This window comes from Colius striatus, chromosome 1 (assembly GCF_028858725.1).
Source record: "Colius striatus isolate bColStr4 chromosome 1, bColStr4.1.hap1, whole genome shotgun sequence".
In the NCBI taxonomy this organism is placed as follows: Eukaryota; Metazoa; Chordata; class Aves; order Coliiformes; family Coliidae; genus Colius; species Colius striatus.
The window spans coordinates 136727822-136755679 of NC_084759.1; the positions used below are offsets into that span (position 1 = coordinate 136727822).

The 27858-nt window shown below is 37.3% G+C and overlaps 1 protein-coding gene across 10 annotated transcripts in view; it reads right to left on the bottom strand.

Annotated features, from left to right (window-relative positions):
* Nucleotides 1–27858, bottom strand: part of SOX5 (SRY-box transcription factor 5) — a 652738-nt gene that overhangs the window by 247293 nt on the left and 377587 nt on the right. For all 10 annotated transcript variants that reach the window (XM_062009253.1, XM_062009270.1, XM_062009262.1 and 7 more), the window contains one exon: nt 12653–12884. In XM_062009253.1, coding sequence (XP_061865237.1) covers nt 12653–12883 — 231 coding nt within the window. In that variant the 5' untranslated portion in view covers nt 12884. The remainder of the gene's footprint in view (nt 1–12652; nt 12885–27858) is intronic.

The window sequence follows — 27858 nt, forward strand, 5'->3', positions numbered from 1 at the left end:
GAGAGGGCGATTAAACCAATGTTTCATGTTCCGAGATTTGCGTTCCTGGGAATGATAGTTTTCAAAGCCTTTCTTGCTAGGTTCTGCTTAAAGATTATCCCTAAGAAAGCTGATGTGAATATTATTACTGGCATAAACCTGGTAATAAAACCATAAAGTGTTTTAGGTAAAGACATTTTAGAGATATTCAGGGTTATAAACATAAGAGTTTAAAGCTGGATAGAATTTGGAGTGCTTAAAAAAAAAAAAGCAAAATAAAAAAAAAAAGCCCTGTCAGGCTGTGGAGTTTTCTCAGCATGAAGCAAAACAACATATGTAAAAGGGAAAAGGGAACTCACATGTCTATGTAAAATAAATATAATTACAGAATCACTGAAGAGGGCAGAGGAGAACACTGACCTGTGTAGTTAGACAGGAACGAAAAGAAGACAGAGCATGTGTAGCAGTGGTCGTGTTACTGCCTCAAATAAAATGCAGTGACAGCTATTTCAAGCTAACAGCTAAGAAAGCTGCCTGTATCTCCAGCAGTCTGCACAGCTGAAAACATGGTCTTCTTGTTGGGGAAATAGGGTGAATTTTTTGCAATATGTTGCAACTCTCATATGCCATAAAGCATCTCTAGAACACGCAAGTTTTAAATTATGTCTCCTCTCTATTCCACATTTAATTTGTGTCGTTTTCCTATGGCCTGCAGGCATGATACAAGTCACAGCACACAATATACCAAATACGGTGCCAAAATGTGAAACTGCGCACATGTATATATACCCACTTTCTGGATTAAACATGGATGAGGACATAAGTAGAATTAAAACAAGCACAGCAGACAGGTTTCTACAGAATGAGACTAGAACTTAACCACAGTTTCTTAACTAATATATTGCTAGGTCTATCTACTAAGCCTATGCAAAGCCATATGCATTTGCCAGTACCGCTATAAAAATGACTGAGCAAGGCTAAATGAAACCTTTCAGACACAACAGGTTACATACACTGTGTTCTCTTTAATGAATTAGATTTAACAATAAAACTTATCATCTGCAACGAATGACAGTCATCATGATGAATGCTTTATTAAACACCTAAGTTTGTAATAGTAATGGAGAAGTAACTCCCTTCATTTAAAGTGGAGGAAACCATTAGAATCAATGCTATTTTTCAATATGGAGACAATCTTCTCAAAATAGTCTTCAAATAGTTTTCTCAAAATAGATTGCTTCTATTCTCCAATTCATGTTGCTAACCAACACATTTCAAACTGTACACATAAGTGTAAAATTTGTAATTTGAACTTAACATTGGTGGCTGGATATACAACAAAAGGCTTATTGTTTTCAGGGAATATCCAACTCTTAAAGCCCTACTAAATGCCATCAGTGCAGATTAAAAAAGAAATTTGATAGAATATTCACACACACACCCCCCACACACACAAAAAAGAGATGAGCTTAAACATGGTTACTTCTACAAAAATATGAGAGAATATTTATACAGGAATGTGTGTTACTTCTTTAACTCGACAGTGTATTGGGAATGGGATTACTTTCACCAAATTTTAGTCCCAAATTAGACATCTAGTCTAAACTAGTCATCAAGGCTCCCTCTATAGTCAATAGACCAGTCCTTTTAGAGGGTAATTCATCTTTCTTGTCTTAGATGCTTATTTTAAGATTGGAAAGGTTTCTCTGGGAGAGTGGATATCTTTTTCTATAAACTGTGAAGAAAGTCCAGACACCTAACTTTTATGTGCCTAAATTTTGGTGAATTGAATGCAAATCTCACTGTACAGCATTCAAGAATTTCCATGAGTCTGGAAACACCAACAGACCATAGACCACCACGGATGGAGGAGAAGTGTCATTTCCATTGTACTGGTACATAAACTAAAGCACAGACAAGAGAAGTGAAATGCCAACGATAAAGTAACCACTGGGAAGCTAGGAACACAGTCTAGTTTCATCCAGCAAACTAAAAACTTTCCATTTTTGTTTAATAGTTATGAAATTACAAGTCCCAACAACTGTGTGTGGTATTCTACAGAGCAAAATAAAGATACAGGCCCTAAATATAAAAGATTTCAGTCCAATTAGTTTATCCACACAGAAAAGTAGGGAATTCACTGTGGTCCTGAGTCAATATATTACCCAATACTCATGTTGACAGCTTCAAAACTGAAGCTATGGTCTCTGCCCAAAAGCTAAGTTTACACTGGTCACAAGCAAACAGGAAAAGTACATCACCTACCACTGATGTATTCTTTACAGAACTGAATTACACTATTTTCAGTGCTGTTGTAGATACATAAAATTCTGAAAATCGTTTTCCAATAGAATTTATCAATTGGTTTAAGAAGAAACTAAACAAGTCATGCAACTGTCACAAATGACCAATCTGCTCTCCTTCACACTTAAAGTGCATTACTCTGTGTCAAGACAATATAACATTTTTTTTCAAATGCACTTGTAGATTTTATATCTGTAACGGTAAAGAATATACCATGGACTCACACTCTAATATCGGACAGGTGCAGGAAACAAACTCAGGTGAGGCAACTGTTTTGAGCTCCGAGATGTGAAATGCTTTATATTCCCAACAGAACTAAGCACTATATAGCAGATACTTATGTATGAAATAAGCATATTTTCTGGACAGGCAATTACCTCTCACTGAAGGCTTTTTGGTTAAAGTTATCTTGTGACAGATTTCTAAACTATAGGGATCAACAGCTTAGCTTATTATCCTAAGATGCAGCTGTAACCTATGGAGAAAAATATGCACTTCCAGGGTGTGATTTCTCTGACCTACTTAGAAGCTATGTTAGGACAAAATGAATCATGCTCTGCTATTCCCTATTAACTTCCATTAACCATAAAGGTAAACCTAAAGTCACTAGCTTACCTCTAGACTTATACTGTGTAAACATTCAGTCGGACCAGTCCTCAGCATTGAATCCTCACCCCAAAAGGGACATTGTGACTGACATGACATCGCATTACATGTGAGTGACCACGTTTATGCTAACTTCCTTCCCGGTATGACAGAAAGCCAAAACATTCTCCTGCTGTGCCAAGAGACCTATAATCAACAGAAATTTACTATTGAGACTGCTGTCACATATTATAAAAACCCCATAGATTTAACTGAAAATTATACAAGAAACTAACTGTCCTAAATCCGCTAAGCTCTACATTTGTATATGGCTGTTTTCTGGATACCCACAGATCCTACGGAGCAAGATGCTACCCTTGGTGAAGGCTTTGAACACGGATGGATCTGAACCTGAGCAGCTCTCCCGATTACAACTGCAGTAGTTGAAAATGAAAAGAATGAGAAACAGGGAAGTTTCATGCACAGTTTCAGAGATGAAACATGCACTTTAAATTCAGTCTAAAAATCAATAGAGGAGTGTCTGAAGCACAGATATTTTGTATTATTTCTGGCTAGCAATGCAAGCTTCCACTTCTGACATGACTTTATGTAGAGATACACATATAATCTACTACATCAATTCAGACTCAAGATGTCAGAAGGATTTTACCTTTTGCTATAATATTTCTTATTTTTTGCCATCAAACTCCAATCCTACAAAAAGCTATGTGCAGAAGGAGTTATAGTCAGTGACCTCTCCTTCCCTCCCTCTTGCTACCACCAGCATTAGGTTCCAATCAACCAGATTATTTTGCAGGAACAGGGTCATAAGCTAAGCATTCTAGGGCAGGAATGTTTCTTTTTTCTGTCTCTATAAAAATAAATCATGCTCTGGGTACAATATAAATAAAGATAATAACAGTCTGATGTTAGATTTTATTGGTCTATGTTTTGGACAACCTATATTATTTGCCTGTTGCTTGTTCAAACTGTATGAAGTTAAATCTTTATAGTCCTTTTCTAAGTTGGGATGGATTCAGTTTTAAAAGCATTAAAAAAAGCATGCTGAAGCAGATAATTTCCATGCATAATGACCATCTTGTTTACACTGCTCTGGCAAAAATTATCATTAGTTAGGCTGGCCACAAACTCCACTCAGTTACGTCCACTGGTTTATTTAGTGATACTAAATTAACAGGATTCATTGAGTCTACTTCTCTTTTGCAAAGAGTATAAATGCCTTATCTGGTCACACAACTGCACCTAAAACGGAAAAAAGAAACAAAGAACTTTACAGTGTTAAAGGGAATCTGGAAATGAGGCCAGCCAAACTATTCAGCCAAGCTTGTTACCCTAGACATAAAGGACTCTTTTTACTTAAGAAAGTTTGTTTCCTCCATTTAATTGTCTTGAAACACTTTGGAACATTGGTTGGTTCAGAAACATCGCAGCATGTCAATCTTCTCCTGCAGGGAGGTTTCTGCACATGCCTTAGGGGTTACCCAATCTATGTTAGATGCCCATACTTAAGCAAACACATACTGAAATCTGTAGTCTGTTTTACTACAGGTCCTTTTCCAGTCATGAGTCCCTAGTGAAAATTAATAAGCCTCTTTATTACAGTAGATAAGGTGGTGATATTTCATTGATATACTCAAGATAAGAGGAAGTAGTTAGTTCAATGAAAGAAGAAAAAAAAACCCAAAACGTGACTGGATGACATAACACTTTAAATGTTAGTGACTGCCTGAAGCTACATTTTCATTATCACTGCAATCATCATTACTTTTGGTGAATCTGCAAAAGCATTTCATTCAGACATTAAAAAGACAGAAAAAAAAGGCTTCAAATTGTCACTGCAATGGGTAACGTCCTAACTACAGACACAAGCACATGACAGTGAGAGGAGAGACTGTAAAACATAACAATGTATTGAGTGTAGCAGAAGGTTCTGGCACCTCTAGGAGCCAGAGCTGATAATCAGAGAGATTCCTTGCAACCCTGAAATTCAAGAAACCATGACCAATACCTCACAATGCATTTCAGTTTTGGTATATCTCTACTGAAAGTAGAGCTGCATATCAGAAAACAACAATCCTCTAGTTTATTGACATTCTGTCCAAGCAAACAGTACAATACTTTCTTTTACTGTGTAATGTCTTTATATAAGCTTTTTACTGAAAGGCTTTTGAATGGATTAAATAATAAAAATTACTAAGTTAAATATGACTAGAAGCAGAGGAAGAAAATGAGCAAGGTAAAGGAAGGTTTTCAGAGGACAACTGCAAGCAAACTGAAAGTGATAGAGTAATATTATTCTTACAAAGCTGGAAATACGAGAAAACGCTTTCTCACCTGCAGTGAAAAGAAAGGGAGAAAGCCACACCAGCTGCTGGGAGGAAGTAAGGAGGTTATGAAAAGTGTATGCAGCAGAAAGAAAGCACACAGGGAAAATGTTCCAGAAGTTCTAAAATGAATGAGCAACTACTGAAGCAAAAATGAGTCAAAGCACTGTGCAAAAGTAGAAGTCTGCGCTGTGCAGGGTGCAAAATATAATCACCATGGGTTCCCATGTGCCTTGCCTTGAGGCACATATCAGATACAAATACAAAAGTGCGGTATGCTACTCTCTGTTCTGATAGTAGTAAAACTGCCAGCCCAAGGCCACAAACTTCTTAACAGTGCAGAAGCTTGGCCAAAGGAGATAACTCCATCAGTTGAAAGAGAAAGCATGAAAACTTAACTAACTTTCTGCTGCCTTCTTTTTCCAGAACCATGAAGATCCGGGTGTTTAACCGACAGCAGAGTTTCTGCCTCACTACAGTACGGTAAAGATTCACTATCAACAAAGAAAAGGCATCACTTTAGAACAAATTTGGGCAGGGTGACACAGGTGATAGACACAGACTGGAGAAACAATACAAAGTCCACAGCTACTGTTTCAAGTTTCAGTAGGATGGAGATACCATAGATCCTATCTAGGTTATGTCACAGCTAAAGACTGACTGCTAAAAGCAAAAGCGCTATCAAGAAGTAGGAACACTTAAATGTAGTTTTGTAACATTGTTGCTATGACTTAATCTTGCAGTCCTGTTGAGGCTCTCTATACCCTAGTCTTTCTTCATCAGTGCTCCTCAAATTGATAGCTTCAAAATTTTGCTCCAATTCTGTGGTATCTCCTCCCTCTGGAAGACATCATTGTCCCAGCCTTCTGGGTACCGTCGGCAATGTACCACTGCAGGCACACTGTTGCACTTCCAAGCCATGAAAGTTGCACGTGCCACTACAGGCTGACCTAGCACAGCTGACACCAAGGCAATATTTTCAGTAAAAACGGAAAATCCTCGGGGAATTTACCTAGCAGATCTCGGTAAATGTATGTAATCCCTAACTGAGCTACTTACTGAATGAAGTCTGGATTGAGATATTAACCTGGAATGAGACAACTATGACCACTGTGGGTGTCGTAGGGCAGGTTACTTTGCTCAGAAACATGACCAAGACTTTCTTTCTTTCCTTTAAGCCTCATGGTTGGGTTGTTTTGGGTTTTTTTTAATATAGCACACTTAATAGTTCTTTTCATCATAACAGAGACCATCTGGTTCAAATATTTCTATCCACTGTGGGGTTTATGGTTTTACCTGTCTTTCTTTCCTGTGAGTTTTTCAGCTATTCACTTGAATTAGATTTTACTAGTATTTATGCAAGAAGCTTAAATGAAGATATTTTCCAGTATGAAGTCAATGAATTGACTCCTAGGCATATAATCACTTGCAAACAATGGATACATACAGTTCCCAGTACTTCTATAAAACAAAGGTGTTTACTTTTCTGTTGATTATTTTCTGCTTAACTGCATTCAAATGAATCCATTAAAAACGTGACTGCTTCACAGTAAGATGATCTTCAGCAAAAACAAACAACTGCTGTTTCCACTTCTCTTCGTGGCCTTTAAAAACTACAGTCATCTGCACCCTGTATTTCAGGCAACTGATAGATTATAAGTGTGGTCTTGATTTGTTAATTTATTGTTTTAAATGTAGTTATAACCTTTCTTCTTGGGGAAAAAAAAAATGTTTTCCTACTTCATTAATTATTTATTGTCTCCTAATCAACCTTTAGACCTTTCAGAGTCTGATCAAAACACCAACAGGTCATCTCAAACTTCAGGCAGTCTTTCTGCCCATTGACTTTATCTGGAATGATACATGTACTCTGACACTTCATGGCTACAAGTAAGCAAAAATCACTGTGTTAAGAGAGTGGTAAAAAACCCCAAAGGAACTTCCATAAAGTAGCATACTGCTCCTGAATTGCACTATGACTTTGATCAGTGCCTAATCTGAAAAATGTAAATATTTTGTTTACCTGCCCTATATAGGACTTGCACAAGCAGTTTGCAAGTAATAGCTAAATACTGTAAGCAGTACTTTATTTACACAGATGGGACAAGATTGGAGAGCAGAGACACTACAGATCATGACAAGGAGAACAGCCAGGTTATAACAACTTAAATGGAAGATACTTTGTCAGGTAGATACATGAGTCAAAAAAGTGTTTTCTGGCTCCATCATGACTGGTTCTCATGTACTGCAGAGTTTCTTAGGGTCTGGACTAAATGACGCAGTAGGTAACTTCTACAGCTGTTTGATGGGTTCTGGTCTTCTTTATTTGTTCTCCTTCCTAATAGCCTGCAGAGTCATTCTCTGAATTGGTGCAAGTGTAAAGACTGAAAAGATCAAACTCTGATACAAGCCTGAAATTATATCTGTGGAAACTGCATTCATGTGCTACTTTTGTGATGACATTTATAATGCAATGTTTGTAACAATGCAATTTCATCATGTTATAAATATCAATTTACCATTACAAGAAGATGGAAAGAATATCTGAAGATGACAATTGCAAACTTACCAATGTTTCTGCTTTGTTTTAATTGAACTAGTCTTGTTCAGATAAGCCTGTCTATCTCTTACAAAAACAACAGTTTACAGTTTAAACTGTGAAACTGTGTGTGTGTGTGTGTGTGTGTGTGTGTTGTAATTATGGTGCCTGCTAACAATTTCATACTGCCACATTGCACATATGGCTTCCAAGCTAGCTTTATCTGAATCTTTGTGAATCTATTCTCCGTGCTATTAAACTGAGCACATTCCACATCGTTCAAAAGTAATTACACTTTTGTCTAGAGTGTAGGAGACTGCTCTCCCCAAACAATGAAATTCTCATTATTAGAGCTGGCACAATAACGGCACTGGTGTTCACAACACTGTGCATTGTACCATCACAATAACTTATCCTAGGCTTGATGCACAAAGGTACAGTGGAAATTAAAATCTCTCTAAAACCACCATGTTTTTTTTTTAAATAGGCATTCTTTAGCTCAGTATAATTAGAGTCCTATTTGACTTTTTAAAAAGCTATATGCATTCAGATTTCCATTCTCTTTGCAACTTCTAAACAGTAGCTAAGTGTTATAGCTGCATGTTCTGATCCAATACTATTCACATGCTGATGACCCCAGACCCATAGGTGAAGTACAAGCCAGGACGTATGTGATAGAAGAATTCAATCGCAGCACTAAACAACATTTTATTTTGGACATGTGGAGGAAAAGTATGAAGCAATGTGTTGGTAAGCTCTTTGACCAGTAGTAGTGTCACTCTTAGCATGACCAAAATTTCTTAATGCTATTCCCAAATTACAGAAGAATAACTTCATTCACCACAGAAATGTGGTGAAGAAATAAAGCTGCTTAACTGTGCACTGTGATATTTCCTACTAATTTAAAGCGTGGCTGAAAACTAATTTTAAATCCCACTGAGAGTGCAGGACAAATGTGAGCTGGTGGTGTAGTCATACAGTTTGGAACAACTGGACAGCAGCAAAAATCACACCTTACTAGTTTGATTTTAAAAAAAAAAAAATCTCATCCAGCATTTGGTTGATATTCTACTATTGTGAGGAATGGTTAAGTTCAACCACAGTATACCATGCTTGTGCTATACTTCAATCAGTGTTGACACCAGTAGTTTTGAGAGGTGGCAAATGCAACATAGTAAACACTCATAACTTAGATGAGCTAGCCACTATTTGGGCAAGCCAAATACTGTAGCCTTAACAGGTTTCTTCAAAAAAGTTCTTGACTGATAGTGTAATCCTCAACCTTTTTCCCCAGCTAAGCTTATGGTCTGCTAGGAATATCCTAAGGCAACTCTTGGATATAGTCCAGGTCAAATGATTTGTATTGTATTTTCTACTGAGCCTTTAGTTTAAGTCTGATAATTTGCTGTTTCTCTTCTTATCAATGGAAGAGCTTTCTTTCTTATTATAAGTATCTTGTTTCTTCCAGCTAGAGGAACAGAGTTTGGGACAGAGTTGTCCCTGCTTTTCACAGAACCACAGAGTGGCTGAGGTTGGAACAGACCTTTGGAGGTCATCTGGTCTAACCACTCTGCTCAAGCAGGACCACCTAGAGTCAGTTGCCCAGGACTGTGTCCAGATGGCTTCTCAGTATCTCCAAGGACGGAGACTCTGCAACCTCCTTGTGCAGCTTGTTCCTATGCTCAGTCAATCTCACAGTGAAAAATCTGATGATCAGATATAGAATCCTGATTTTCAGTTTGTGCCCACCACAGTAACCTTTCTCTGGCTGCAGTTTTGGCATCCTCAGAAATATCCTGTTCATTCTGATGGCAAGAGGGGTTTTGCAACTTTTGCCAGTTTTGGTTGTTTGCAGATTTCTTTCAATGGATTTTGTTCTCCTTTTAGAAACATTTACCCAGCATTCTAAGCTGTGTCTCCAAGTTGTCAGTTGTTACAACTTGTAAAAGTGCAACAGGGTAAATTTTCAAAAGTAAGCTGGGCAAACTCTTGAGCTACCTCTCTGGTACAACCAGCTCTTTATGTTAAGAATCCTAGGATGTCCCAGTAGACAGAACTTATGAAAGAAGCACATCTGGAAGCAACCCATGAAACAAAGGGTCAATTAGACAAGCGAGGCGATGAAAGTGATTCTCCAAGTTGAAATTGTTTTCCTAACCGTCCCTTCATGACCCATTGCTGAGAGGCAGAGTATAAGGAGGCAGTGATGGCGGTGGTGATGAGAAATTCAGCCACACAGTCTACTGATGACACAAAGCTGTGTAATTCCATACCTTTTCCAGATCTCTTGGCTGTGGCTTTCTTCTGCTGAGATAGTTCCCTAAGCTAAATGGGTGTTGTATATGCAGCTAACACAGGAATATCTCTCTGGATTCATACCATATTGATCTAAGAATTCCTTCAGAGGAGGGTCTTAGCCAACAATCATGCACAAAGCAGTATGGATTGAAGGGGTGCAGCAGAGTGATGCATTACATTATTTCAGACTGGCTCCAAGCCTTGATCCTGTCTTACCATATACTGGAGAGATCTCTAGAAGTATACCTGCTAAGGACAGCATGTGGCTGCAAAAAGAGAACTTCATAGTCACTTGTAGACTCAGTAGGTGTAGTAGTACAGGACACAAGATTTTAAGAAGCCTTGAAGCATGCTGCTGGTGCTTTATCAACAAACTGTACTGGAATGTACTGTGTGGTGGTATCTGCACATATGCACACACCTGCATTTGCTTCCCAGAGACTATCATGGAATGTCAGTTCTAACAGTATAGAAATGACCTCTGTACTGCTACCAAAGTGAAAACCCTTTGGGAGCTACTTTCAGAACTGCTAATCATCCAAATTGATGTAATCTAAAGCACTAGGTTCAGTTACTTTGCCCTTATAACTACATACCACAACATTACTCATTTACACTGATCACTTCTTTCTTTCTGGAAACCCATAGGCTACACCCTTTCTGATCTACATGGATGATGACTTTTTTCCAAGAAATTCTTCACTAAAAGAGAGATATTACCAAAATGTCACACAAACTGGCAATTTTCTTAAATATGTATGAAGACAAAACCAGTCTGTACAACTTTCCAAACATGCTTCAGATAAGCCTACAGCATCTCACTACTGCAGCAGAACTGTCTAAAACATGCAATAATTCACTATCTTGTATTACAAACAGACAGAACAGATTGTTTTGACATCACATTAAATATAGCCTTCATAGCAGGAAGTCATACTCAATGATCAACTACATTTCTTGGTCTTAAAAACTATAAATGAATAAAGAAGTTAGTTAAAGTCAGTTAAAGAGCAGTTACGTGTTTCAGCAAGGTGTAGTTAAAATATTCCTCCTAGGCTCCTTAGAGATTTTATTTCATTAGGGTCTGATTTTACACTACTGATGTCATCACAAGTTCATCTATTGACTTAAAAGTTGTCAGGACAAACCCTTATTTTCAAAACACTCTCTTAAAACAGGAAAAAAGACAGCAAAGCTCCTAAACCACTTAATACCCAAAGACGCCACTGGCTGGAACTGTTTATCAATGAATTACATCTCTATAAAATATATGATAAAAGATAAGATGTAAACAAGCTAGAAAAACGTAACGACATGTCTGCCCATGAGTTAATTTTTCCTATGGCTGAATTTGCTCATGTACAGTTGAGAAAACACAAAGTAAAATCAAATATTCTAAAACACTGATCTTAAGCATTAGAACAAAAAGGAAGAAAAATGGATCAGGATCAGTGAGCTATTTTGTCTAGGGGAGCAGCTTCAGTGAATAGCCAGTGACTTGGTTCTATGAGAAATAATAATTTCTAAGGCTTTTTACTTAGGGCTTGTTACATATGCGTAATGAGCTGTAAGGGCTTAAACACCACTATGGAGCTATTGCAGGCTTTTATGAGAATACACTATCACCTATTTTGCAATGCCTTTTTAAAAGCCCTCAGCTATGCAGGTCCATTCATTATCTTCACTTAAAGTGAAATTGTCAGTGCCCTTGTCAAAATGGGGGACTAACAGAAAGTTACAGTCCATTTGTAAACAGGCAAGAGCTCTGTAAGTGTGTTCACAATAGACGGCTTTGTCGAAGTGCCTGAGTCCTGGGGTTTTGATGCCTCTCCCTGCACCTTTTAACCTTTATAAAAACGTGTCCCGGTACTCTGCACGAAGGGTCCAAACACGTCATATTACAACAGTGATGCTACAATACTAGTGTGAAGAACACGGCATTGCTTTTTGTTCTTTTTATTTGCCTGTTTTTAGATAAAGGCAGTTCTGGATTTCCAGTGGGAAGCTAAGTGTAATCAATTAAGTGCACAGTGTCATTTGTAAAGCACACAAAAAGGAGGGAATTCAGAAGCGAAAAAGCAGTAGGCTGAATTAATTCCATAAGCACAGTAAATTTTCCTGTAGGTACCTGTGGCATGTGAGATACGCATCAAACAATTTTTAAAACCAGTGAAATCCAAAGTTGCCTTTTTTTACCCTTTAAACAGACTTCCTTGCCTTACTATTGCATAAACTTGGCATTGGGGTGATATTTCAGACACCATGCCAAACATGACTCTCACTTACAGTTTTCCAAAACCATTTACTGTTTGCTGAACACATACAGTTCAAATTCACATCACTGCAGCTAAAAAATTTTAGCACCCTAAATGCCAGCAGGCAAAGGTGAAGCAAAGTGCAGTTTGCACTGCAAGTGATTTAGCATTTGTAGTGAAGAGTAAAGGCAGTCCAGCTAGGTCAAAGCTTTCACATTATTGTAGCATGTTCTGTACATGTAACTGTGCATTGTATACTCCATAAAGTACAGATCTGGATGCCAAACTACTGTAGAGGCAGAATTCAAAGAATGGATGTAAGCACAATAGACCATTAGCAAACCTACCATTGTGTTGTGCTGAGAAGTGGGAGTCCTATGGCCACAGTTCTCTTGCGTCAGCAGAGAAACTGGCTGAAATTCCTCAGAGTGAGGCTTGTTGGGAAAACTCACATGCAAGGGAAGGTGAAAGGCTGGGAGCCCGTCACTCTCCTCTTCTCCCACTTTCTGTCTGCTTGTCACCATGGCTACCTCTCCATCTGCTTCCCCATACGGAGAGGCTGGTCGCTTGGAAGACATCCTGGAAGGAACAAAAGAGGAGAAAATAATGAAACCTCCAAATAAATCCTTAATGCCGTCATTGTGTGGTTAGGGGCCATTGTCACAGAAATGCCTTTTTTGTGCTGGCAGAGAGCAGGAAACCATCCAAATACCACTGCAAAGCATACACAATTGGGAACAATGGCCAAGCAGGTAGCAACAGAACAGTGGCTTGTTTGTTGTGAGAATAATACACTAATATAGCACTCTCTTGTATTCTGGCTTCTTAAACATGAACATTCACCTAAGAAGACTGTATAATGAAAAGTAATTCCTTTAAAAAATACCCATCTGGTTTTGCATTTGCAAGAGACTTTAAGAAGACAGAATGCCTCCCGATAACAAGCTATTGTCAACTCAGTTTTTAAGGAATAATCATCCACGTGTATTTAACCATAACTGATTAAAAAAAAGAGAGAAGAAAGTAAAATAAAATACAATCAAATAACTTGCTAGCAAGTCAAAACGTCTGTTTATAAAACTTCACCCTTGTGAACAAGAGTGTTATAGTCACGTTGCAAGAATCTTTTCAGGTTCACAGATCTGGGATAGTTAAGCAATTAAACATTTGGACATTAATAGTCAAACCTTTCTGACCACACAAATTCAGGGCTGTACTAATAAATATTTACTATCAAGAGATCCTATACTTCCTACCTGTAGTCAGCCAGATTAGGAAAAAATGCATGTAAACATAATTTACATCTATATAAAAAACAACACATAAAGAAGATGCTTGGAGCACACACCGTAGAAATCACACACAAACCCTTACTTAAACATTCAGAAGATTCTGAATTTATGTCTGATAACACTGTTGTGACAGCACATGTATATCTTCAACTTTCATAAAGACTGAAAGAATCCTTATGCTATTAGAAAATCTAGTTTTCCCAACCAGGTACTACCAAAAATTGTACAGGACGATCTGAACCCAGAACACTTCCAGCTTGGTCTTCAAAATAGAGGGGTCCAGAGAAGTACTAAAATGCAGACGACTTCTGGGATTAATTACAGCAACATTGTTCATGAAAATCAGAGTATGTGCACGGATGGCATAATGGACCACTGTGCTAAGCAGGGGCATCTGCAATAAGGGGTGGAATGAGAAGTAAGAAATCATACAAGCATAGTCAAAAGAAAGGAAAAAAAAAAGTCACAGAAAATAGGAAGTTAGAGACAAGCAAACTGAAGACTATTGTATGTAAAAGTTGAAAAGACAGGCTGAAGCAATACTGCTCCTCCTCAAAAGTATTTATGATTCTAATTACCCCATTTTGATTTTCCACTTCACAGTTAAAGGACCGTATTTCAAAAGCCCAGCAGCCTCTTGAACCATGTGTGGGGCTGCTGTGAGGTGGAGCATGTCCGTATGATTTGGCATATTGAGCACGAAATGGTTCTTAGCAGCAAACAACTGGGTCTGAAAACAAACAGTGACTTTAAACAGCCCTTTATTAGGACTTATTTTGATTTGAACAATCTCATTTTCAGCTTTGCCTCCTGAGCCAAGTTTGATTGTATTAAAAAAAAAAAAAAGCACAAGCAAAAAAAAACTTACCAAAAAAAATTTCCCTACCAGAAACTATGCTCAGCTACACATTGCCTGTTCTGAACACCACCTATTGCCTGCACATAGAGAAGCAATCTGTATTTTCTATTAATATTTGACTTAGTCCAACAGACTAACACTTCATACATCCTACCTGAATTCTGTCTTCTAGGCTTTCCCACCTACGTGTCTGCAGTGAAGCATATGTATAAAGACAGAGATCATCGGATAGACTCTTACTGGCAGTTTTCTACTAGCCCACAGAATTCAGCATTTTACAGCTATGTTTGACATGACAGATCCCAAGCTTCTGCAGAAACCATGTAACTTCCTCCTGAAGTTAATGTGAATTATTCATATTCTGCATTGCACTGCACCAAGATACACATTTGCTTTTGACTCTAACATTTTGGTTACTCATTGCAACACTGCCTCAATAGAAGCTTAGTTTTGTACAAAACCTCTCTCTGCAAATTAACACTGAGCAAATGTCTCAATTTTAACAAACAAAAAGGTAGGGACATAAAATCATTAGTCAATCCGCAGTAATGTTGTACACTTTAGGACATTTATATTCAATAAGATGACTAAAAATATTGTAAACCATCTACAAAAACCTGCACTAAAGTTCACTTTGACAGTAAAATAGAGAGAGAGGATGTCTTGCTTTGTATTGATGACATATTATAGGCTGCAATATCCAAAAGTCCTACTGCCATCAACCGTGAACAACGCAGACTCTGTCACACTGCTTCACAGGGAGAGTTTGACTATCACATTGAATTAAAGCTCTTTTGCTACTTTAAAAGTGAATATATAGTTTCCTCTACTGTGTTCAGTTAGCAAACTGCAGATTATCATCACCTTCGGCTTATCACTGTTCCAAACAGGGCTGAGACCATCTTGTGCAGATCATTTATAAAAACAGGCAAGGAAGGCAACAGAGGTGACAATCTCCATGCACTGGTAGTAACAGCTAATCTTATGGTTTTGATCTAAACCAAAAACTCGTGGTCTGAACTGTAGACCAATCTACAGTGATACTATAAAGAAATCTTTTCATATGCAGCTCTTACAAGATCCAGTTTAAATTACAAGTCGTGTCCATTACAATGCTAGAAACCTAATAAATTGCTAAAATGGCTAAGGTGGGGAAGTTGAAGACCTGATCTGCATTAGTCTTCCAAGCAACTATGACTCTCAAAGAAATGAAAGCACAGCACTGGATAAGGGTCCCACAGCTCAGATGGTGACTGCAATTTGTTTTGAAGTAGCTCTGTCCACAGTCAATAGGAGTTAGGCAAAATCTGAACTTTCAGAAATCTCATCATTCCCTTTAACATCAAACACAAACATTAGAGTTTTACAGAAATTACCTACTCTCTATGAATATCTGGGAAATTTCCACATGAAAATAGATAATTTAAATAAATAAAGCTGTACCTACTTCTGGAAATGTCTACCAAAAGTAGTCATCAAAGCTTATAGCAGCAAAGGATCAAATCTCTGATAGGTTCACAAGCCAGAACAACATGACACAAGGTGACAGGCCATGTGTGAATGAACTTATTATTTCTACAGCTTTATTGGTCTCTTTTCTGATTTTGAAATGCTCCCATACCTCACATCCTTGAATTCTTCTGTTTTCATACATCTTTATTTTCCTACTGAGCTAATACTAGGTATTAACAGATTCCATATCCAAGATGCAAGTGGAGTTTCCACTATAAACAATAAGTAAAGGGAAACAGCTAGATTCTGACGAACAATGTTGTCTGAAACTGAGCTCTTTTAAACAGATCTAGGTCTTAAGAAGGTAAGAAATTACCCTGTCTTAACAAAAGACTGCAAATTTTCTGGATCTACCCTCAATGACAACACACTTTACAATGTAGGCAACTTCAATATCTTCTCAAACTAGTTTACACTCAGACATGTTTTCAATTACATCTCTCTTGAAAGAAGGTTTACAATGAGAGGAAACATCAGTTTCCTCAGACATCAATTTATGGGTAGGATTAAAAAAAACCCAAGATCTAATCCTCAGAAAAGTAACAAAACAGTGGACCAGATTCTGTATCTAAAATCGTATCTCTGTGCATGAAAGCTGTTGCAACTTCAGATTTGCAAGAAGAATTGCATTTTGAATTGTCATTAATCATTTCTAAGACTATAAACAGCTAAACAGTAATTTTTTTAGATAACCTAAATCTGCAAAGTTCAGATACAGTGGGACACAGTACTCAGTCCACTGTGGAGATGCATCAGTTATGAAATCACAGAACCGCAGAGTCGTAAGGGTTGGAAGGGACCTCAAAAGATCATCCAGTCCAACTCCCTGCCAAAGCAGGATCACCTAGAGCGGGTCACACAGGAACTCATCCAGATGGGTTTTGAATGTCTCCAGAGAAGGAGATTCCACAACCCATCTGGGCAGCCTGTTCCAATGCTCCATCACCCCCACAGTGAAGAAATTTTTCACCTGTGTTTCTTTGGAACCTCTTATGTTCCAGCTTGTACCCACTGCCCCTTGTCCTATCATTGCCCATCATTGAGAACAGCCTGGCTCCAGCATCCAGACACCAACCCTTTATATATTTGTAAACATTAATAAGATCACCTCTCAGTCTCCTCCAAGCTAAAGAGCCCCAGTTCCCTCACCCTTTCATTGTAAGGGAGATGCTCCATTCCCTTCAACATCCTTGTGGCCCTGCACTGAACTCGCTCCAGTAGCTCCTTGTCCTTCTTGAACTGAGCGGAACAGAACTGGACACAATATTCCAGATGTGGCTTCACCAGGGCAGAGTAGAGGAGGAGGAGAACCTCTCTCGACCTACTCACCATCCTCGTTCTAATACACCCCAAGATGCCACTGGACTTCTTGGCCACAAGGGCAGATTGCTGGCTCATGGTCATCCTGCTGTCCACCACTACACCCCCAGGTCCATTTCCCCTACACTACTCTCTAAGAGTTCATTCCCCAACCTGTAATGGTACATGGGGTAATATATTTTATTTTTATTAGTGATTAGGATGGAACTGAAGATTTAGTTCTGGTGATTTATTCAAACACAATCTTGTTTCGTGTAAAGGGGCTCTTTTATCTCATTTTGGAGAGGCTTCTTAATATGTAGAAATTATATAAATACAGTAAAAAAAACATTCCTTTTGTGAAATTTTCATCAAATAAATACTTTTCCTGGTAGTGAGAATGCTATTTTCAGGGAAGTGAAACCTTGCTCTTCTAACTTGTTCTTATCCCACAAATACTTGATGGGATTCATCTTAGAGTAGTTTCTCCATGTATTGCTTTACTCCCCTTCAATTTACAATAGATTCTTTGTAGGTTTAAACTGATACCCTATGTCTATTGATCTCAGTGTTTTTGGATTGACTTCAGTATGGCTGGATTTTCCCACTGGAGACAGTAAGAACTACACTGTATCTACACAAATTGTTTCCTCATGCCATCCACAAGCACTGGTTCCATCTAAATAATTTCAGGCTACCAAATAACATTTTGGGGTGGATTTTGGTTTGGGGTTTTTTTTTTGGTTGGTTGGATTTTTTTTTCTTTTCTCGAGTTCAATGCCTCACAAAAGTGATCGTTCCACAGCTCTAGGGGTTTTTTACTGTTATTATTTCTAACAGAACCTCATCCAAGGGGCCCTACTATGTTTCCATTTGTTCATTGGTTTTTGTTTATTTCATATATGATTGTATACCCAAAATAAATTTAAAATACTACCCAATATTCAAGCAGATAGTGCCCTCTAGCACAAAACCAGCATCCATTCCAATTTCATTGCTCATGCCATAAAATGTCACAAATTTTATGTCATAAAACTCTAAATTTGTTACATTAAGCAAAATACCTCAAAAACGTTTCAGATATCCACAAAAGCTTTTGGAAAAATGGCTTATCCGTGTCTTCAAAAGTGACAAACACAGATGTGTCAGGAGAAGAAGATATGAGGCCATAAATCTTAACTTGTTGGGAGTTAATTAAGGGATTCATCAATCATTACACAGCTCACCCCATACATACACAGGCAAAATCCCATCAGCTGCCACAACCCTCAGCAATCTACAGGTTAAAAACCTCCCAAAGTCCCTCTGTTCTGACTATTTATAAATGACTTTGTATAATCTAGCATTAAGACCTGTAATTATAAAACAGCATTAAAACAGGCCTGCATAGTTATGGATAATTACAGTTGGTACACTTTTTAAAGAAATAAAAAGCTTTTCCATTCAAACACAGGCTTTGCCTTTTTGACAGCTCCAAGTCCACAGGATGTAGAGAGATGATTTAAATTGTATGTCAAAATCTTGACTGTGCAAGACTTTTTTTTTTCCATTATCAAGAGAGGCATTGTTGTTTTCTCACCATAACTAGGCGTGACACCGCCTGACTGGAGTCACATAGCCAGTTTCTGAATCGGCATGAAAATGTTCACCTCTTGAGTTTCTCTGGCAGCTATAAACTAAGTCTTTCTCATGGACAGAGTTTAAATCAGTCAATCCCATACACTGAAGACAGGCAGAGCTGCATTCAGAAGAGATGCACAAGGACAAGATGAGCAGATCCGATCCTCCAGCAGCAGTGTGGAGGGTCATTTCAGCCACCAACAGCATCAGGAGTTTACTCACTCAAATGGTCTGACTCCAAACCAAATGCTATACGCTCAACTAGTCCCAGGAACTTCAGTAGGATTCAATCTGACTGTCTTTCTGATCTGCAAGGATATTTCCCTGTAATTAAAGCCCATGTTGGAAATCTGAAGACTGCTTTTCTGTGTGACATAATTACAGACAGCAGCAATATTACATATACCTAACCTAACATGTAAGCATACACACACACATACAGATGAACAAATACAAGCTTATCCAAAATGATAGCAATACATCTGCCTCACCTCTGTTGATGGTTAGTACTAATAAAAGATTTTGTATTCCAAAGTTTATTGAAGCTATGATGTCTCTACAGACAGCCTAAGTGAAAGGTGCTAGTTAATGCTAATGACTGTCTCCATTCCATTTGGCCACAAATTCATTCATTATTTATGTACACTGAGTAACTAGCACCTTTAAAAAAAAAAAAAAACCAAAAAAACAGCTCTGTTCATTTTGACAGGATTACTTGTGTAATAAGGTATTACTCAACATGAGTAAGGGTGGCAGACTCTCACACTCTGTCCCAGTGGGAACTGCAAGCCTGACTTGTTTCTACACATACCACTAAAAACAGACTTCACTTGGCAATATCTTTGAGTCATTTACAGCCTGGTTTGGAATTCTTTACTGAAGAAATATAATTTATAAGTTAAAAAAAGAAAAAGAAGCAAACGTCTCTAATCTGCTAATCAATAGAAAACGTGCATGAAACGTGCTCTCATCTGTCACTCACACTGAGATGGAATAATTTGTTAATTATTACTTTCTAAGATCATTTCAATCATCCATTTTTCAAAATGCACGTATGCTACAAATAAGTTATGTTATTTGAAAAGAGTTTTGGTGAACAAGTCACTTTTGTTAATACAAATCAAGATTGCTATGGCATAACCCGTATAATATTTCAGTGCAGTTGTCTATTGTTATAGCTGCCACAAGTAATCCTATGGTTAAGGCCACTCAATAATTTCCCTTTCACCCAGCTCACTTCTTCCTTTTGTTTTCCAGAATTCCTTTTTTTTTTTTTTTCCAAATTCACCTATTTAAAAGAATATATGGGAATATACCATCTCCTATCTATTCTAAAGGCTGCATTTTAAAGTACAGTAAAGTATCAGCAGCTTGGCTGATAGGTTGATGTTCTACATATTGTGGAAATTGTTTTCTCAAAAAAGATATTGTTAAAATTCCAGTGGCAAACAGTTTCATTTTGGTAAGTTCTGAAACCCTCAAATAAGAAACTTGTTACAATGTCTTTCAATGAAATGTTAACAAAGATCTTGTAAATATTTTTTTTTAAATTGAAGAATTAAAAAAACAAAGCACTTTCTAGAAACTCTACATTGAACTAATAATTTACTCTTTTTTTTCTGCATTTTCAAGAAATTAATGCATGAAAAACCACTGTAAAATTAAGTTTAATAAAAATATGCTGTGAAAAAAAGTTATGTTGAATGTTCCCAATGTGTGTTATGCAAAGATTTTCATTGAAGCAGGTAACTGGGAAAGATTCTTTGTGCATGACTAAGTTGTTTAGTGAAATACTCCAGCCTGAAACAAACCAACCTTCAACCAATACAGAATTTGTAAGGCAATGGAGGATCTCCTTATCAAAACACTGTATTCTATTACTGCAAAGAATATTACATAATTCTTCTGTAGATCTCATACAGGACTTTGCATTATTGTCCTTGTTTTTTACCAGCTGTTAAGCAGGATTTAGCCAGAGATGTACACTCAAAATCAGTCTTAGAACGAGAATCCATACCCTACTTTTGTTTGGTACCTGTCAACTTCATAATTCTTTTGTTTTTCACTAGTCTGTATTTCAACTAAAGGAGACAAAAATCTAATAGCATGTTTATAAATCAGAAACTACAGGATTAGATTTTACTTCTGCTGAAAAGTAGTTTTCTAAAAGATCAAACTTCAAAATCAGGATTGTTTGAGAACTTCTCAAAACCAGAAGTACGTAGTTAAAATGTCGTTATAGGCAACATACAACTGCAATGGTGTGATGTCAAAGATGATGAGCATCTATCAGCACAAACTCTGAAACAGCAGGATGCAGTCATTGTTGATGTTTCAAGTAAACTGAGCCTGATCACTGGCTTCTTTCATGCAAAAGACTCTGCTTGGATGATTTTGAATTAAATCCACAAGCTCATTTATTTTCTAGTGCATCCTCAAATTAACTCTGGCTCCCTCCCCCCACTTCCCTCCATCCTCCCCTGCCTGCCTTCAGAAATGTACCTCCTCCCCACTCTTCAGGTCCTCATGCATCTTGCTTTTTTACTTTCTATCATTATTATTATTATTTTACACTTGCCCTCCTATAACAACAGAAATAGCAGTTTTGGTTTTCTTCTGTAAAGTTTTAGGAACTGCTCCCTGCCAAAAGCACTATCGCAATTACTATGACATTAGGTAATCATCACTTTTCTGTCTGAAGTACAAAAAGGAATCTAGTCAAATAATTAGATATTTCAGGCCTTAAATTTCATTGTACAAACTAATACTTGAAAATGACAGAAAAGAAGTCAGTTAGTCTCCAGACGCTGAGTGGGAGAGCTGTGCTGCATGCTACAAGGAATCCATACATCACACACAGACGTGCATACCTAATTTCCATTGACATTGAGTGAAATGAAGGCAAGGAGTTGAAAAAGCTCTAAAAATTTTGACAATTATGAATGATTTATTACAAAGAAATTTGAGGAAACATGAGCTTATTCTGAAAACTTAGCTAACACTAAAACTTTTGCAATTCAGGGAGCTTATTATTGGTTATGCATAGTCTTTGTTTAGTCAGGCTGACATAAAATTTACTTCAAATATTATTAAATGATGAATTACTTTTGGTAGAATCAACATTAATAAGAAGAATTCTCTCCCAAAAGATGCCCAAGAAGCCATTCTTTTGATTGAGATCTCAGTAAAACATGACACAGCTTTTCCCACTCTTCCATCATGCCATTGCTCAGTAATGGGAGTGCCAAAGAAACAGCTATCAAGTATCAAAGACTCTGTCTCCTTTCCTCTCATTCCTTACTTTTATTTCAAACAATATTCCATCACCAAAGTTTGTGGATAGTCACGAACAATTCAGAAACAAGTAATTTTTTTAAGTAATTTTTTAAAAAAAGCGTGTTTCTTCCACACTTCGCTCTGAATTTCCCTACTGATAAGTTCAAAATATTAAGTTTATATTGCATGTGCATTTACTTCTAATAAAAGTACATGTAATTGCACTTATAAAATAATTTAACACATCCACTTACATTTACACACCTGAACTTACAGTATCGTCCTGCCATTATTATATAAACTCTTGCTTCAACCTCGCACACACATTTGCATGTCTATCATTCAATATAAAGGCAAATAAACACAGGAATGCATAGGTGCATACATCCATATACATACATGTTTCCCGGTAAAACTGGCCACACTAGTAATGTATGTATGCTTATCCATTCATAGCCTGGACTTGCATCACTGAAATAACTTTAGTGGGAACAGAACTGGGACTTCAAAGAATCCATGTGTACCTTTAAGAATTACAGGCATGGTGGAATGTTTTTGTCTGTGCATGTGCATAAAAAACAATATATATACTTAGGCAGAACAATGTCTCTAATGGATGTAAACATTTTCTTTCCAAAAGGTTAAGTCCAGCTGCCTAGAATTTTTATTATCTTTTTATACATATGCATGTGTGTGCATCCCACTTTTGGGAGAGTTTATACATGACAGGTGCATTCTTGGCCCAGGGACAAATAATCCTAGAGAGCCTGAGAAAGAAAAATCAAACTGAACTTGAGATAAAATGACAGGGAATAAATACATTATTGCCTTTTTATTATGTTAAAAAAAAAAAAATTGAACCTTTATAACGTCTAAGTAATTTGAGGTAGAATTTTCAAAGCTGAAAAGATACTGTTTCAAAGACCAGATGTTGCCTTTCAGAAACTAGTGAAAACTGCTGCCTCTGAAAATTACTCAGAAATACAAATAAAACAAAAATTGTTTAAATAAAAATAATTTTATTCAGACATTCTGATATTTCAAAAGAGAAGATGAAGGTTTTTCAAGTTTTCAGGTGGTTTTGCGCTCCTATCTCCTACTGCAGAGTTATGGCAACTCTGTTCCAACAGATAATGCACGAGGGGTAAAACAGAAAAAGATTATGGTATGATGTGAGGGCTCCTGCTTCACTGTGTGTATTGCACTGTAAAGTCATCTTCATCTGTTTTGTGAAAAACTTGACAGTTGTTGTACCGTTTTTCCAACTATTATTCATAAAACTGTAAGAACTAAAAATCTACAGTAACAAATGTATGGTGTAATCACTCAATATGTCACATGTCCGTTCACTCACAGTCATACTGTACAAGCCCCTTTCACTTTTGTAATTTTCTGATTTCTGAACATCTGTGTTCAGCTTAAAGTGCTACTGAACACTCTCAAAAGTGTTGTCTGCACATACTAACATGCTTCCTTACCACTGTAACTGCATGTGTAGGTAAGTTGATGACTTTCGCTCACCACTGATAGCTGATTTTTTGCTTTATCAGATTCAAGAAATGCCTGTCAAATTTCAAGAGAAAGAACAATTGTAAAGAGCTTATAATTATTCACCTTAACAAACATTAACCCCCTAGATACTGCTGGAGCTGTTAGCTAGGAAAAATAAAGCCATGAGTCATACAACACTGGTATATCCTTGCACAAACATATGCATATTAGTATGTAAAATAAAAACAAATCCACAAATATGAAACTGAGAGACCATTCTAAACAGACAACATACCTTTAGGACCATAAGGAGTCTCAAATTTTACTTTGAAAAAGGCTGCAGCAGCAAGCACTGAAACACTGTCGCAAAAAGATATCCACTTTAAAAATCTCTTGGGAGTTGGGAGCAAGATGGAAAGGAGGAGAAAAAACCCCGAGACCAGTATCTTTGCCTCCAGGGAAACTCAGATGATGGCTGCCATTCACTCTTTCATAGGTACTTTGTCTACCTTCATGTCTGTTGTTGAACAGCAATTCCCATCCAGCTCCACAAAGACCCAGCTGTATAAACCAATGCTGTCAAAGAACACAGTTAAGGGATGGATAAAACAGGCAGGGGTGTCTAACATACTGACCACTGACTGAGCTTGCAAGGATAAAGAAGCCTTGATGGAGAGAAGTAATCATCCATTGGTGTTTGTTTATTTTACCTCCTCCACCACATACTGGAACCTTTTTTGTTTTTTCCATTACCAAAACCATCCCCCACTGAGAAGCCTTTGTGATCTAAAAGGGGCAGAGCCCCTCGTTCTTAACACTGGCAAGTTTATGTAGGCAGATTCATTCAAACACATCTTAAAATAAACATTTGGCTCTTCCCCTGCATCACACAGTCTACAGACTGCCTTCAAACACACTTAAAAGAAATCACCATTAAAATGTTCTTGCCTAGAACAGTTTTTACTGAGATGTACTAAAACAATTTAGCAGTCTAAGTCATATATTGTCATGGAGGTCCAACTTCAGATGAGAGCTATAGTCTTCTGAAAAAAATAAATATACATTAAAGTAAACCTGGCTGCTATTGTCATACTAAGTAGTATAATAGCTCTCTTGAAAATATTTCTTCCACCAAAAACCTTCTCCTCACTGGGGATACACCTAATTACATTATAAGTGAATCTGAATCCAGATGTTCAGATCTAAAATGAATGCCACAAGTATTATGAGGAAAATGACCAATCCATGGAGAATGAGGCATTCCAAGGCTCTGGCCCTGAAGGGAGGACCTTCAGATTCTGTGAGCCATGAGAGGTGTAGGCGCCGTGCATTATAGAAAATTTACTTATCTGTTAATCAAAAAAGAACAATCAAATTTCTTTACTTCTCACTTCTTTTTTTCATTCTTCACTCCTTATATATACACTGCTTTCCAATTTTTCTAATTACATGGAAACAGCACTGAGAATAATTCAAACATTAATCCCTACAAAAAACTAGTGTATGGGAAACATAAAGTAGATCTCCCAGAATGTCCTTTCATGTATCTCAAGACGATATCAGAAAGAACACTTGTCTATTGGAAGAGGATAACCATTCACTCCATGGGCTCTCTACTGAAACCAAAGTAATTGATTAGGAATAATTATAGCCGTATTAAACTAGGACATTGAGAAAAATCATGTATTCATTTGTGGGAGACATTGACAAACACCTCTATATCACAGGCTGATCAGAGGCTGTGTTTTCAAAGTTACCAACCTGAACTGGACAGAAAGTGCAATGAGAAAGGTCCATCGTTCCATTTTTTTATTTCAAAAAGGTAATAAATAGCGTTTGATTTGGGTAAGTACTCATCTGGCAAGCTCTACAGTTGCTTGAATGGCACCTAGGACAGCAAATTGGTTAACTGAGTGAAACACATCACAGAAATTTAATTCTGCAGTACAGCAACATTCTTTGGCATTGATCACCGACGAAGCAGCACAAGCACTGGAACTACGACCAAGCAGTTTACTGCTGAATACTCACTCTGCCTTAGTATGGGCTACAAAACCAGGACACAACATTAAGAATTCAGAAGACAGCAACTTCCCATATGACCTCACATAATTTATTGAATCTTTCTGGCTCCTAGTTTTTCTGTTTCTACGTAAGAGATAAGAACGTTTAACTGTCTTTACAAAAAGCTCTGCAAGTACTGATTTTCTTTTTGTAAAGAAAACGTTTTATTTGTGATCACTGTTTGTATTACTTGCTTGTACCATTAATTTACCTGATATTTTTGTGCATACTGACACCTAAGCAAGTGCGAAAATGAAGTACTCTAGTCAACTACTGTACTTTGAAACTACGGAAGTAAAATTTCTTCATGCAATCCTGCCAATAGTACCTACTTTTGGTAGGTACTGCCAAAACCTGCTAGGTATATTCATGTAAAAATCTATTCATCTTCTCTGGGCAGTGATAATGTAAAAAACCAACTCAACCTAAATCCCAACTAAAAAAACCCTAAACCAAAACCCAGCATTCAGCAGAATAATGTCACTAGAATCCTTTTCACTATACTGCCCAGTTTCACTGGATCCCTTTCTCTGTCCTTCACACAAGAAGAAAACTTGCCATCCATTGCCATCCCTTGCCAGGTAATGTCATGGTAATTTACAATTACTGAGTTCTTTTTTCACTCAGGAAAAATTATTTTAAAGGAATACCACATACTTTCATCACTAAATACAAACAGCAATACTCATTTCACAGATGAACCATTACAGATGCCAGTTTGGTTCTTGTTTAGCCACAGAACTGCCTAGTGCTGGCACCCAAGGGAAAATCAGAGCTCCAATCCTCCACAGCACATCAGGGCCAAATTCAGAGAGCAAGCTGCAAGCTCTGATTTCCAGTTTCCTCTCTTATACAGTAGCTCTAATGATAATTCCTCAATACAACGAAAGTAAGGTAAACTGCATTCATCAAATGCACCATCAAGATAATGACGGAAAGATAAAACCAGCTTCCTTTCCAACCTCTGACCTGGACAACTAATTATAAAGGCATAGCAGAAAGACTAGAAAGGATACTTTTTGTATTATTATAACCTGTATCTAGCAACTTAATTCACAAAGTAAAGATCCTTCTCTTTAGCTTTTCTCTTTTAAATGGCTCACACATGTGTACTGGATTTTAAGCTTTAAAAACGTCAACCATAAAACAAAGTCTCAAAAAATATAAAACTAATGCTAAGGGAGTATTTTTAACCAACAGCATATTTCTAGTTCTACTAATCTACTCAGAACAAGGACACAGCATATAACTGTATGCTGGGACTACCAGCCGGCATTTTGAAGGGTCTGCAAACAGAGGTCATAACATGTACAAAGGTTGTTTCCTTTCTCTCCTATTCTCATTCCCATCTCCATCCATTCTTTTGAGGTGGAAGATCAGAAAGTGCAGCCATTATCAGGCCTTTACACCCCTATTCTTCTTCTCCTCTACTTACCCCCCACACACTCCGTATGTCATGGATATAAAGCATGAGCCAGATTTATAAAGATATTAAAAGCGTCAAAACCATGGAGTTTGCCTTGCTGTAAGAGATTTTATATGCTTCCAATATTAAGATGTCTATACACATGAAAATCTAACTAGGCATTAGAGACATAGATGAGCTCCTATGTACCTCTACAAACCTCATCCTCCTCTTCTTTCCGTTATGAAATTTACTAGAGAGCTTTCGATGCTTGCACTACTCTTTTTATCCTTAAAAGCACTTACAAATACTAATTACTCTTCACATATTCCTTCTGTGAGGTAAATAAGGATTATTATCTGCTCTGAAGGAAATATGAATTACTCTTTTTTACAGACTGAGGAAACATAGAAGAGGATTTTAAGTAGTCTGCACACCACAGCATAAAGAGTCGATACTGAGGCATGGATTAAGACGTACAAGTTCTCCATCCCGTGCTCAGACTATGACAGTCTAAATCTTACCCTTATATTTGCAAATGATACTCTTAGCCCAATTGTTTCTAACTGCTGGTTGATGATCAAATATTTAATGTATGTCATAAAATGAAAATAAAACTCTACAGCAGTGCTTCTTATTTGTCATGCCCGATTACTTAGACCAGGTGGTAATATGTGTCCATATGATGGTTTTCAATTTTATTATAGTCTGTATTTGCTCACTCACTTAAGATGT